The 14,776-nt window shown below is 39.7% G+C and overlaps 1 protein-coding gene across 4 annotated transcripts in view; it reads left to right on the top strand.

Annotated features, from left to right (window-relative positions):
- Positions 1-14,776, top strand: part of TCP11L2 (t-complex 11 like 2) — a 41,795-nt gene that overhangs the window by 13,000 nt on the left and 14,019 nt on the right. For all 4 annotated transcript variants that reach the window (XM_032346513.1, XM_032346512.1, XM_032346511.1 and 1 more), the window contains exons 4-6: positions 3,053-3,173; positions 4,439-4,659; positions 5,891-6,027. In XM_032346513.1, coding sequence (XP_032202404.1) covers positions 3,053-3,173; positions 4,439-4,659; positions 5,891-6,027 — 479 coding nt within the window. The remainder of the gene's footprint in view (positions 1-3,052; positions 3,174-4,438; positions 4,660-5,890; positions 6,028-14,776) is intronic.

The raw sequence follows: 14,776 nt of genomic DNA, 5'->3' as shown, positions 1-14,776 counted from the left end.
ATTTAGAGCTTTAATGTTTATTTGTTTTCAAGCAGGAAAGTAGCAAACATGATAATTTTCCTTCTTCAAAATGTGAATCATAGTCTTCCTGCTCCTGGGTTATTATTCATGATAATCATTAATATTTTTTTAAGATTACTGGCCAAAATAGGTGTATCTGGTTGGTTTTCTATGGTAGCTGCATTTCACCATAATCCTTTATACCAGCTCTACTGATGCACTTCTAGGCCAGGCCACCATCACCTCTGACCTTGACTCTTTAAGTCCTAACTAGTTGCCCTGTCTCCATCCTTAGCTCCCCCAACCCACCCTCCATATCCACACGGTAACCGGTGACCTTTCTAAAGGGTTAATCAGAGTAGGTCATTTCTTTGCTTGAAATCCTTCAGTGACTTTTCTATTACACTTAGAATAAGAATTCAAACTCTTTAGTGTGGCAGCAAGGCCCTACTTCCAAGACCATGTCTCTTATTTCTTTCCCTCCTGCTTGGTATGCTTCAGCCACACTGGCTTCCTTACTGACCCCAGAGTACACCAGCTTGATCCTTTTCAAGGACTTTGTCCTTCTTCTTTCTGAAAATCCCCTAGATTTTCACTGGCTGCTTTTTTGTCCCTCCTTCAAGTCTCAACTCAAAGGTCTGTATGTTAGAGAAGCTTTCTTCAGCCACCAGTGAAATTAGCACCCTCTCCATCACTAGCTACTACATTGTCTTTTTCTGTCTTCCTCATGGTTCTGAAATTGCCTTATTTATTTTTAATGTGTTTTGTTTTTGTCTTCCTGTCCCTGCGAACAAATAAGCTTTTTGAGAGCGTACACTTTTTTTTTTTTTTCCCTACTATAGTAACAATAATACCTAAAACAGGGCCTGGCATATACTGAATGCCATATAAACATTTTTGACTGACTAAGAAAATGAATGTTTGAAGTTAAAATTAGTGTGTTTTTTGAAGTACAGCAAAAGACAGTTTGGAAGTATTTATACTTTAAATTCAAAAGTTCCAAATATAGGTATTAGTGAAGGCACTTTTTGATCAGATAGGCTCTGGGTTTGAATCCTAGCTCTGCTGAGACCATTTCTTTTTTTTTGTTTTTTAATTTTTAATTTTTATAAACATATAATATAAAAATATATGTTTATAAACGGGTCTGTGAATCACCAGGTTCACACACTTCACAGCATGCTGAGACCATTTCTGAGCTTCGTGTTCCCCAAGGAGATCATGGGGACTAAAATGTTGACTTCACATGCATGCTCATGGGCATCTGAGTGTCTTGAACTTAAATATTTTGATACCATGGGAAATAGGAAAGCCTCCTTTTTAAATTTTCTGCCATAGCTGGAAAATGTGAGCAAGGAAAGCAAAATGCAAATTTAGGACAGTTACCTTTATTTAAAAATGAAATGGCATATTATAACCTTTTTTTTTTTTTAAAGACTTTATTTATTTGACAGAGATCACAAGTAGGCAGAGAGGCAGGCAGAGAGAGAGAGAGGAGGAAGCAGGCTCCCTGCAGAGCAGAGAGCCCGATGTGGGGCTCGATCCCAGGACCCTGGGATCATGACCTGAGCCGAAGGCAGAGGCTTTAACCCACTGAGCCACCCAGGTGCCCCCATATTATAACCTATTGATTTTTCAGATGACGTTCCACAAATGGCCACGTGGTTACTTTTAAAAATATCACTGACTCTCATATTTAACCAAATATTGTTTTGGGGGGGAAAGGCTTAGCAAAATATATCCAATTTCTGATACCCAGTAGGAACCCTTGTAAATGATTTGATTGATCTCATTCTTCCCCACCATCTTCCAGAAAATTAAAAAGCTAAAAAGTATCTTTCAGCCTTTAGGAAAACTTACATTTAAATTCTGATGTCCCTGCAGGAGCTCTAAAGTTGTTGTAGCCCCTTCTTAGTTGGTCCATTCAAGCCACTACATGAGGCTTATGAAGTCCAGAGTGAAATCCATGCCAGCAACGTTTGCCTTTCTAATGGTTCTGTAGTTGCTCGGGAGGGTCAATTTTAGAAAGAGCATTTATGTTGAATGACACTAGTCAGGCAGCCAGGATAAGTTTTAACATTTCAAGTTGCTGAGTAGAATGTAGTATTTGTAGTTACAGAAACAATTTTAGCTCACATTCCTCAGAAATCTAATTTTAATTTCTCATAACATTATTGTATGTTTAGCTATTTATACCCTAAAAAGATTAAGAGCTGTGCTTATCTATCACGTTATTAATTCATTCACCATGAATTCATCAAATACTCACTGTATGCCAGGTGCAGTGTGCTAGGTACAATGGCAGATACTTAGGAGAAGAAGTAGTTATTGCCTCTTCCTGGGAGAGATGTATGATCTTTAGGGGATAGAGACCCATAAGTACAGTGCAGGGAAATATGTGCTTTTCTTACAACTGTTGCCAAATGTAGTAGGGCAGTAGGAATGTGTATTTAAGTGTGCACCTGTTTTGTGACATTGATATAAAGAGTGAAGCAAAGTGGCCACCTCTTCTATTGTGAGCTCTTCCTAGGAAGGTTCTTGTTTCAGCAGTCTGGTCTGGCTGACTTTAAATGGGACATCTAAACTGTGGTTGGCAGCAATTCCCATGCATGTCTGCTTGGGCCAATCTGTTCCGTTCTGTGCAATGAAGCTTCAGCTGTTGAGGAAAGAGCAACTTTGCCATCTCATCCCCAAAATCTAGAACAAGTCTAAAGATCTATAGAGTAGCTAGGTAAATTATGGCATCTCCTTAAGACAGAATTTTATGAATTTATTGAAAGCTATAGCAAGAAAGCCTTTTTAAAATCTAGGAAAAACTCTTAGGACAGAATATTAAATGAAATAAGTATATAATATACCTACTGGTTATCCTCAACTATATTAAAACAATGCATTGAACTAGGGAAATATGTCAAAAGATTAAAAATGACATGGGCCATTTTTTCTGTTTTTTTTTCCCCCCCTGCGTTTTCTGAGATTTTTACAATGGGCACATTTCTTTTATAATCAGGAAAAATAATGCTTATTTTTAAAAACAATTTCCTTCCTGTAGCTTAGCCAGTCAAGTGAAGCACATTGTCCACCAGGCCTTCTGGGACGTCCTGGAGTCAGAACTGAATGCTGAGCCTCCCGAGTATGAACATGCCATCAAACTGTTTGAAGAAATCAGAGAGGCAAGTTGATGTTGTCTGTATTGATTAATAATTTTTTACCCCAAAGGCTATTTTTCTGTCCTCCAAAGAGTATTGGAGATTCTTTTCGGAAAACTGAGTAAGTTCAATCCCTGGAAGGGTGGTTTCCAAAATGCACTTCCTGGAGTGAGGGGTTGCTAGGGAAATAGGACAGTGGAAGGAGTGCAGGACAACGCTTCACACACAGAGTGGTGGTCAGAGTAGTTAAGAGCACAGACTGGAGAGCTAAACAACCTGGTTTAGCCACGGGCTAAACAAAGGCTTTCCCTCCAGGAGTTCTAGTGTCCTGAGTACTTGCAGGGCAATTGTAAGATTTAGATGATATGACAGTTAAGGTTTTAACTACCATTCACAAAGCGTTTGCTCTATGCCAAACACTAGATGATTCGTTTGTTGTTACCATAATGCTGTGTTATTCTTTCTGAATAAAAAGAAACCAAGTTCCCTTACTCACCCGTGGTTACACAGCTTTGAGGGGTAGAGAGGGACTTGAGCTGAGGCACTCTGGCTTAGAATCCATACTCCTATGCCATTGCTGTGTGTGTAAGCACGGTGTTCACTGTGTGGTGAATACTTAGGATAGGTTGCTTGTATAATGTATAATAAATATTTTATTTGATTATTTATTTATTTTTAAAGACTTTATTTATTTATTTGAGAGAGAGAGAGAATGAGAGAGGTCAGCTGGAGAAGCAGACTCCCTGCCGAACAGGGAGCCTGATATGGGACTCAATCCTGGGACTCCAGGATCATGACCTGAGCCAAAGGCAGTTGCTTAACCAACTGAGCCACCCAGGTGCCCCTATATAATAAATATTTTATATGTAAAATATACTAATGGAGCTCATGGGGTATTTCCATTTGATCTTCTTTAAGGGGTTCTTGTGGAACCATGATCTGCAACTTGTTCTTTCTTTGCGTGGTTTAAATGTAAACTTTTTGAAGTTATTTCAGTAATATTTCTTCCTTACCAATTGGTTTTATTCTGATAGTTTCAGTAACTTCCATGGACTGGAGGCTGGGGTGAGGGGCACTTTAATTCAGAAGCTAGAGCTTTCTTTTTAGAGTTGAGGCACTAGAGTGCTCCTCTGATCCATTGTGCTTCTGTGGCATCCAGGGCATTAAAATATGCACAAGGAGCTTAGTCATCTAGACACTGAAGTTAAAATGACAACCCTTATTCACATTAAGGGTTATTCATTGTTAACCCTTATTAACAATGCTGTTAACTTTCCTTTCCTATGTAGACTCTTCTCTCTTTTCTGACTCCTGGCGGCAACCGACTTCGCAACCAGATCTGTGAAGTTTTGGACACAGACCTCATTAGGCAACAGGCTGAGCACAGGGCTGTTGACATCCAAGGCCTGGCCAACTATGTCATCAGTACGATGGGAAAGCTGTGTGCTCCCGTGCGAGATGATGATGTCAGAGAGCTGAAGGCTACCAGCAACATCGTGGAGGTGCTGAGGTTAGCACTCTTGCTGCTTGCATTTTCTTTCCTTTTCTTTTCTTTTTTTCAAAGATTTTATTTATTTATTTGACAGACAGAGATCACAAGTAGGCAGAGAGGCAGGCAGAGAAAGAAGGAAGCAGGCCCCCCCACTGAGCAGAGAACCGATGCGGGGCTCAATCCCACGACCCCGGGATCATGACCTGAGCCAAAGGCAGAGGCCCCAACCCACTGAGCCACCCAGGCGTTCCTGCTGCTTGCATTTACTCAGAGTACCTTTGAGTTTACTCAAAAGGGAAGTGTGGGGGACAGGTACCTAGGTGGTCCAGTCAGGTATGTGTCTGATTCTTGTTTTTGGCCCCAGTGGTGCTCTCAGGGTCACGAGATCAAGCCCTGAATTGGGTCCCATGCTCAGTGTGGAGTCTGCTTGAGATTCTCTCTCCCTCTGCCCCTCCTGATTGTTCTCTCTCTCTCTCAAATAAATAAACATATATTTTAAAAACAAAACAGAGGGGCGCCTGGGTGGCTTGGTGGGTTAAAGCCTCTGCCTTCGGCTCAGGTCATGTTCCCAGGGTCCTGGGATCGAGCCCCACATCAGGCTTTCTGCTCCGCAGTGAACCTGCTTCCTCCTCTCTCTATCTCTCTCTCTGCCTGCCTCTCTGCCTACTTGTGATCTCAAGAAAAATTAAATAAATAAAAATAAAAACAAAACAGAAGGGAAGTGTGGCAATTGAGTAACCCAATAATAACTGGTCTCCCAAAAGAATCCTTGATCTTAGAAGAAAACCAGATAAGCAGAGCTAAGTATTTTTGTGCCTTACTGCCCTGTCTTTTTTTTCCCCTCTCTATCTTCCACCCCCAAATTTAGTAGGAATAGAAACCATGTACACTTTGTTCAGACTCCCTTAAAATTTCAGGGTTTTCTAATGAAAATTCCTTCTTGAATCTTCTTTGTCTCCTTAAGACTCATTGTTTATGCTTCTTAGTGTCTATTAGTTTATGGCCAGGTGTAGTGGATCAGCTGGAAGTATCGTATTTGCTAAAGCAAATACTGTTGAGATCTGTGAAGGATACATTGGAATGCACATGTAGTGCCTTCTATGAAAAGTAACCTTGCCAATGGCAGTTGGAATTTCAAAACTATTTGGGGATGTTTATTGTTTCCAGTCTGTAAAATAGATCACAGTTAATGAATTTCAGCTTAATTTCTTAATCAGCTCTCTAACTATTCTAACTCTAAAATTTTTAGACAAATATTCCATGTCCTGGACCTCATGAAAATAGACATGGTCAATTTTACAATTAGGAGTCTTAGACCACATCTTCAACGCCAGTTGGTGGATTATGAGAGAACTAAGTTCCAAGAAATTTTAGAAGAAACTCCAAGTAAGTACAATATAATGTATATATATTGAGGTTAGATGGAAATATGATATTTATGTTTTTGATGGCTTAAGGAATATCACTAAAGAATTTTGGCTTTTCTGTTAAACATTTTTTTTTAACTTCTAAAATAGACATCACAAATTTATCACTGTCTGCCCATGTCCCAAGAACTGTGCCAAGCACTATTCATTTCTTCATGTATTAAAAAATATGTATTTATTGAGCACCTGCTGTATCCCAGACACTGCTTAGTTGCTGTGAATACTGTAGTGAACAAAACAGTGCTGTGACCTCCCAAGGAGCTGACATTGTAGTAGGCATGGCAAGCAAACAAATAACATATATTGTCAGATGTGTTAAGTGCTATGACGAAAAGTAGGGAAAAAGGGCAGAGAGCAGTGGGGCAGGAGTGGTGGAGATGGTGTTTTTTAAGATAAGTTAGACTGGGAAGACCTCACTAAGAAGGAACATTTGAGCAGAGTTTGGAAAGGAAAGAGGAAAGGGCATGAGAACGTGAGCAAGGAACATCCCAGCCTGAGGGAGCTGCATGGGCAAAGGCGTGAAGCTTGCAGGTAAAGTTGGACAGACAAGGGCAGACAGTGTGGCTGGAGTAAAGTAGGCATGGAGAGAGTGGGAAGAGAAGAGGCCAAGAGGTAGGCAAAGGCAGGTCCTAGAGAGCCTTGCTAGGAAATGAGCATTGAGAGTTGAGTCCAAGTGTGATGGGAAATCATTGGAGAGTTTTGAGCAAGGAGAGCAACATGGGATTTTCATTTTTAAAGACGACTCTGGCTTCCGGGTAGAGAATAGATCATACCGGAGCAAGGAGAGAAGGGAAACAGGGACACCAAGGAGGTGGAATTGCAGTTGCTACAGCAAGAACCAATGGTCCACGTAGCAGCAGTGGAAGTAGTACGAACAAGTCAGATTCTGGATGTATTTTGAAAGTTGAACAAAACGATTTGCCGAAAGTTAGATGAAGGGGAAAAGGGAGATGTTGAAGATGATGCTCAGGTTTTCACCTGAGCAGCAGGGTGAGTAGTGATGGCTGTTTGTGAGGCGGGGCAACTAGGGGAAAGCAGAGGGAGGTAGTCCAGAGGCAGGGTTCGGCTTTAAATATATGAACATGGAGATCTTATTTGGCATCAACATGGTCAGGTAGGCCTGTGGATATGAGAGACTAGAGTTCGGGGGAATGGTGAATGCTGGGAGTATACATTCAGGACTCACTAGTATATTTATTTATAAAGCCATGAAACTGAATAATCACTAACATGTATAAAATGTTTACCACATGCTAAGCACTTTACCTATATTAGCTAATTTGATCTTCGCAATAATTTTAGGAAATTGCTCTCCATTTTATGGATGAAGAAACTGAGGGATGGACAGGTTAGATCCCTTGCCTCCATGACACAACTTGTAAGCTATGGGGCTTAGACTCACCCAGGTGGGCTGGCTACACCGTTCATGCTCTTAGCCACAATATTGCACTAGATGAAATTACCTGGGGAGTGAGTGTCAGTACTAAAGAGGACTGATTTGGGATTCTGGAGCATCTAGGGCTTGAATAGAGGAGTAGGATCCAGCATAGGTGACTGTGAATGAGTAGCCAGGGAGGTGAAGGAAGCCAGGAGCTGGTGATATTCTGTAAGAAAGTGAACAAAGCATTTGGAGAATGAAGACATAATCAGCTGTGACAAGTGCGAAGTGGTCAAGGAAAATGGAGGCTAAGGCTTGACCACTGGGTATGACTGCATGAGGATTTTTGGTAACCCTGATGGGAGCAGATTCATGAACTAGTGGGCATTAAGCTGGACTGTAAGAGGTGTCAAGAAAGCCTGGGAGTAGAGAATGTGATACCTCAATGAAACATCACAGTTACTTAGTTAAGTAGGTACTGTTATACCCTTGATTTCACAGGCAAGGGATTTGAGATGCCAGATGTTGCACAGCTGGCAAAGGTCTGGCTTACCAGATTCCCTCATTGCCACTAGCTTCTGGGCTCTTAACACTAGCTTCTGGATTTTAATTCACTATGCTATAAGGCTGTTAGATGATCCCCCATCCCTCATGGACTGAGCTCTTCTGTCAAGCTAGTCCGTGTGGTAGCTTTATTTTTATGTAAACAAAGGCAAACAGGTACCACTTTTAAAGGGGCCCCAAGAGTCTGGGGCATGTCCACGGAAGAGGACCTGGGTTGTGGAGGGTCATAGGAGGAAAAGACCATGAAGCTGAGCACATTCTGTTTGGTAACAAGGAAATACACATGAGCCATGAGCACTGCCTTCCTGTTGGTACTGATTCAGGGACTTTGGGTTAAGCCCTGTAGGGCAGACTTGGATCCATGGAGGGAAATCACAGGCAGAGTTTTGATCTTTTTAGCAGCTGGAGCTGTTTTAAGCTTGGAATGAGCCTCTTTATTACTACTAGTAGTCAGTGCCAGCTATCATTTTGTTGAACACTTATTATATACCAAGTCCCTACTATGTGCCAAATGTTTTACCTTTGTTAGTCCATCAAAGCCTCACAAAGCCCTATGAATCTGGCACTGTTACCACTCACTGTTTGTAAATGAAGAAATGGGGGCACCTGGGTGGCTCAGTCAGTTAAAGCATCTGCCTTTGGCTCAGGTAATGATCCCAGGGTTCTGGGATCGAGTCCCACATTGGGCTCCCTGCTCAATGGAGATTCTGCTTCTCCCTCTCTCTCTGCCACTCCTCTTGCTTATTGTCTCTCTCTCTCTCAAACAGATAAATAAGTAATCTTTAAAAAATATATAAATGAAGAAATTGAGGTTAAAGTACTTACTCTAGGTGACTGCTTAAAGCCTGGATGAATCAGACATGTCTCTGCCCCAAAGCATGTACATCGAACTGCTACACAACACTGCCTGTCTTAAATGAGATACTGACTTTCTTTGGGAGATCTATAGAGGGGGCGCTAGCACTGAGTGGCAGATAAGATTAGATGACTTCTAAGAATCCTTCCACAACAAAAATTCTATGATGTTAGGGCTGTATTGTTTCTCCAAAGGAAGAGAGGGATTAATGGAAATAGAACCCTACATAGAACCTGAATCTGAAACCTGAACTACAGTAACTATGTTTGTAGCAGTGTTTTCCTTTCCAGCATTTTATTGACTGCTTTCATTTGTTCGCCTGTGTACATATGTCTACGTACGTGTGCCAATATCTCTATGTCTTGAGTCAAGATAGCTTGTCATCTGGAGGAAATTCCTTAATATTGGTTTGAGTTATAATTTTGTTCATCTTAAATTGTTTGTTTCTGTCCTTAAAACCCAGGCTTTGTGACCTGCACATCATTTGTACTTTTCACATTGACTTGGATATTTTCAGAGATTTAAGAATAGAATAAATCCAGTTGTGGATATAGGTCATTATTGCCCAGCTCTAAATATGTTCCCAGAGAAATCAAGAGTCCAGGAAGCAGAGTGTATGTCAGCTGTTAATTATATCCTCAAGTTGCTCTGCCAAAAGTCGGTCACTGTGCCCTAATATCAAAATAAGAGCCTCACAGTAACATGCAGAAGGACAATAGGGTTGGATTTTTGTGTGTACATGATTTTTTATAAAATAATTATTGCAAAAAAATGCAGAGAAGCACTCTAGATTTCTGAATTGACTCCAGAAAATATTTTGCCGACAGAGAAATTTTATTTAATTGTGTGATTTTAAAGTACACCCCAGAAAGCCTCATACAATGATTGGATACATGTACTGAACATCAACAGGATAACCACATCAGGTCCAGCAACTAAATTACCTGTGGAAAGAGTAACAGATTACCCCTCAGGGGCCAGAGCGCAAGTAATTTCTAAGATACTCAGAAAGAGAAGGTTTTTATTTATTTAGGTAATATCTTGTGTCTGATAGACACAATGTTCTCATAGAACTTCATTTTATGTGATTCTTTCAGAAATCTTGTGGGACATAAATACTTTCCAAAAACACATCAAACTGCATTTTCATTTTCTTTGCCTGGTGCTCAGGACATTTAAGAACTACTTATGGAACATTGTGAAGATGAGCAGACTGATGCTTTGCAATGGCCTGTCCAAACACCAGAGAGTCACACAGCTAGTAAGTAGTAGAGCTAGGACTAGAAGCCAATCTCCTACATCCAAGTTGAGACTGAACCAAGCTGCTGCTTTGGCTGCTTCCTTTGGATTTTTCACTTTTGTGTTATGTCAGCTGGGTTATAGTTCAAGCAGCAGAAACCAACTCTGGGTGATTTAGCAAAAAAGGAAATGAGTGGAAGCATGGGGGCAGTTCGCCAAAAAAGCCAAAATACCTGAGCCTGAGCAAGGCCAGAAAACCAGGAGAGCATCAGGAATCTGGGAAGGGAAAATAAGGAAAAGTTCCTAGCTCCATCATCAGAACAGTTAATGTGTATTTTAAAATGGCCCATCCTTGAATACTGTAGTCACCATTCAGATCTCAGGAAAGTTTGATGGGCATATGACTCAGCTAGGCCGACCCATGGTCATGGGGTTTGCCTGGTCAGGGACCTCTTAACTGATATTTACAAAAGAAACCATGGAGGGAGGGAAAACAGTATCTCAAACAAAGCAGTACCAAGGGCTGCTTGGCTGGTTCCAGCATGTGAATCTTGATCTCGGTGTCATGAGTTCAGGCCTCAAGTTGGGCAGGAGCCTTGGAAAGAAAACGAAGGAAGGAAGGAAGGAAAAAGAAGGGAGATGAGGTATTGCTAGGTATAATAGAGCAGGTGTCATGGATAAAGGGAGCTATATTCTTCTAACTGGAAATTGAAGAATTTAGTCTGAATATTTTTCCAGAAGATTGAAAATGGGAGCCATCTAAAGCTTTGCACAACATCAGGGTCTTCCAGTCCCATAATTCTGCAGCAGTCTCTTAGTTTATAGGAGCACTGTCTGCTCAGAATTATACAGGCCATTTCCCAGATCCAGGATGTGGAGTGGTTGCCCTTTTAGAGGTCATTCGGAGTTCATACTTAAGAACCAGATTTCATGCTTAGGTACCATACAAGAAATCAGCAGAGATGGGAATTGGGTTCCTTGAAGAATCCATATGGGGATACCTTTAATTCATTCATCTTGGAAGGCTCAACTACTAAACTCATTCACACTAAACTGGCAGATTTTACAGGACATCCCCCTGTCTGCTATTTGTAGCACTAAATAGCACAGTCGGTGGCTTTTACGTGATATAAATCTTCACACGTGTGTGTCTGTGTTTAGTGTTGATGAAGCTTTATGCAATTCAACCTGCACTTACTAGTAGATTCAGTGACTCAGTTGGCCAACCTGTAACCTATGTCCCTTTTTTAAACTTCACTGAAATACGCTATCTGTGCAATACAGTGTGCCCACTTGAAGTATGTGGTTTCATGAGTTTTGACAAAAGAATATGCTCCTGTAACTATTACTACAAATAAGATATAAAGTATTTCTATCACGCCAAAAAGAACCTTCTTGCCCTTTGCAGTAAACTCCCCCATTGAGGTAAAAACTGATAAAATTTTCATCATTGTAGATTAACTTTGCCTCTGTTAGAACTTCATATTAAATGGAATCATGCTGTGTGTCCCTTTTTTTTTTTTTTTTAAGATTTTATTTATTTATTTGAGAGAGAGAAAGTGAGAGAATGAGAGGGGAGAAGGTCAGAGGGAGAAGCAGACTCCCCATGGAGCTGGGTACCCAATGTGAGACTCGATCCCGGGACTCCGGGATCATGACCTGAGCCAAAGGCAGTTGCTTCACCAGCTGAGCCACCCAGGCAGCACTGTGTGTCACTTTTTTGTCCAACCTCTTTTACTCAACATAAGGTTTTTGAGATTCATCCGTGTTGTGTATTTATCAATAATTTGTATTACTGAAAAGCATCCTGTTATATGATGCTTTGTCTGTTTACCTATTGTTACCTGTTCACTATACTTTGTCTGTTTACCTATTGATGGAAATTGGCATTGTTTCTAGTTCTAGGCCACTATGTATAAAGCTGCTGCGAACACATATGTATCAGTATTTGTGTGTGCACATGTTTTCTTTTCTCTTGGGTTAACACCTAGGAGTAGAATGACTGGGTCATTATGTTAAGTATATGGTTAACTTTATAAGAAGCTGGCAGTTATTTTCCAAAGTGGTTGTGCTATTTTATACTCACCATCAGTATATGAGAGTTCCAACTGCTTTACGTTTTCACCAACGCAAGGTATTATTGGTCTTTTAAATTTTACCTTTTATAGAGGGTGTGAAAGTAGTATTTCACTGTGGTTTTTATATGCATTTACTTGATGATGAATGATGTTGGGCATCTTTTCATATGTAAAATAGCCATTTATCTTCTAATGTGGTGTCCAGTCAAATCTTTTGCCTGTTTTTAAACTGGGCTATCTTTTTATTGAATTGAAGCACTTTCAATATATTCTGGAAATAAATCCTTTGTCAGTTTTATATGAAATTTCCCCCATCTGTGGCTTGCCTTTTTCATTTTCTTAATACTACCCTTTAAAGAAGAGAAATTTTTAATTTTGGTGAAGACCAAATCATAAAATTTTTCTTTTATTTGTGCATTTAGTGGTGTGTCTACAAAATCTTTGCATATCCCAAGGTCATGAAGAATTTTTTGAATGTTTTCTTCTAGACATTTTTTTTTTTTAAAGATTTTATTTATTTATTTGACAGAGAGAAATCACAAGTAGATGGAGAGGCAGGCAGAGAGAGAGAGAGGGAAGCAGGCTCCCTGCCGAGCAGAGAGCCCGATGCGGGACTCGATCCCTGGACCCCGAGATCATGACCTGAGCCGAAGGCAGCGGCTTAACCCACTGAGCCACCCAGGCGCCCTCTTCTAGACATTTTTATAGTTTTAAGCTTAGGAAACATTTCAAGATAATATATTTCAAGGTTCACATTTTTCCATATGTGTATCCAGTTCTAGCACCATTTGTTCAAAAAGATTACCTTTTCTCTATTGAACTGCTTTGGCATCTTTATTGAAAATCAATCAATGATACATTTGTGAATCTATTTCTGACCTCTTTATTATTTTCTTTGTAATTGAAATATTTATATTCCACAACATTAATTTTTAAAAGTTTATAATTCAGTGGTTTTTAGTATATTCATAAGGTTATATAACCATCATCAGTATTTAATTCCAGAATATTTTCATCACCTTTAAAAGAAACCCCATACCCACTACCAGTATCTCCCTAGTCTTCCCTTCCTTTAGCTTTTGATAACCCCTGGTCTACTTTCTGTTTTTATGGATTTGCCAATTATGGACATTTCATGTAAATCAAATCGTGTAGTGTGTGGCTTTTTGTGTCTCTTCTTCCAATTAGTATAATATGTTCAAGATTTACCCGTGTTATAGCTCATACTACTACTTCATTTTTTAAATTGGATTCTATTCTATCCTATGATCTGTATGTCTTCCTTCACTAAATACCACACAGTCCTGATTATTGAGGCCAAGTCTTGAAATCAGGTAGTGTTTGTCTTCCATTTTTGTTCTTCTTTTTCAAAATTGTTTTGTCTTTGTTAGGTCCTTTGAATTTCCACATCCATTTTTAATTAGTTTATCAGTTTCTGCAGAAGAGCCAACTGGGTTGGTGATTGGAATTATGTGGATTTGACATCTTCACATTAATAAGTCTACTAATTTGTGAACTGGAGATCTCAAGTCTAATTTATTTCAGCAGTATGTTTTAGTTTTGGTGTACCAGTCTTGTACTTTTTTTTCCCTCTAAGATTTGTTTATTTGAGGTGGGGTGGGCCAAAGGAGAGGGAGAGAGAAACTTAAGCAGACTCTATCTATGCCAAGTGGGGAGCCTGATGTGAAGCTTGATCTCACAACCCTGAGACCATGACCTGAGCCAAAACCAAGAGTCTGATGCTCAACCAACTGTGTCACTAGGTACCCCTCCAGTTCTATTCTGATTTTGTTCAATTTAATCTCATTTATTTAATGTTCTTTGATGCTGTTATAAGTGGTATTTTGTAAAATTTTTATTTTCTAGTATATAGAAATACAATCAATTTTTGAATATTGATTTTACATCCTGAGAACTTCCTAAGATATTAACTTATTAATGCTAGGAGGTTTTTGGAATATTCCTTCAGTTTTTCTATATATACAATCATTTTGCCTACAAATAAACAGTTTTACTTCTTCTTTTTAAATCTATGTGCCTTTTATTTCTTTTTCTTGCTTTATTGCACTAACGAGGACATCCAATCAAATGTTCAATAGCAGTCATGAGAGAAGGCATCCTTGCCTTTCTAGGGGAGGAATATTCATAATTCAACCATTAAGTATGGTGTTGGCTGCAACTTCTCATAGATGTCCTTTTCTGTGTTGAGGAAGATCTGTTTCTGGTTTGCCCAGAGTTTTTATCTAAATGGATCACATGTTAAATTTGGGCACATGCTTTTTCTGTATCTAATGATGGGATGGGATCTTTTTTTCTCCTTTATTGTGCTAATGTGCTAAATTACTGTGATGGATGTTGTTCTAATTAAAGCAACCTTGCAGTCCTGAAATGTTTATCCCACTCCTCCTTGGTCATAGTGTATTATTTTATCTTGCTAATACTTTACCTTGCTAATGCTTCCTTAAGGATTTTTGCATCTGTATTTTTGGAAAGAGATCGTTTTGTAATTTTCTTGTAATGTGTTTGTCTGGGTTTGGTATCAGGGCAAAGCTGGCCTCATAAAAATGAGTGAGAAGTCTTCCCTTCTCTGCTT

Source organism: Mustela erminea, chromosome 6 (genome assembly GCF_009829155.1).
Source record: "Mustela erminea isolate mMusErm1 chromosome 6, mMusErm1.Pri, whole genome shotgun sequence".
Taxonomy (NCBI): Eukaryota; Metazoa; Chordata; class Mammalia; order Carnivora; family Mustelidae; genus Mustela; species Mustela erminea.
Note: the sequence above shows the minus strand (reverse complement) of the source record. Positions and strands in the feature narration are given on the sequence as shown.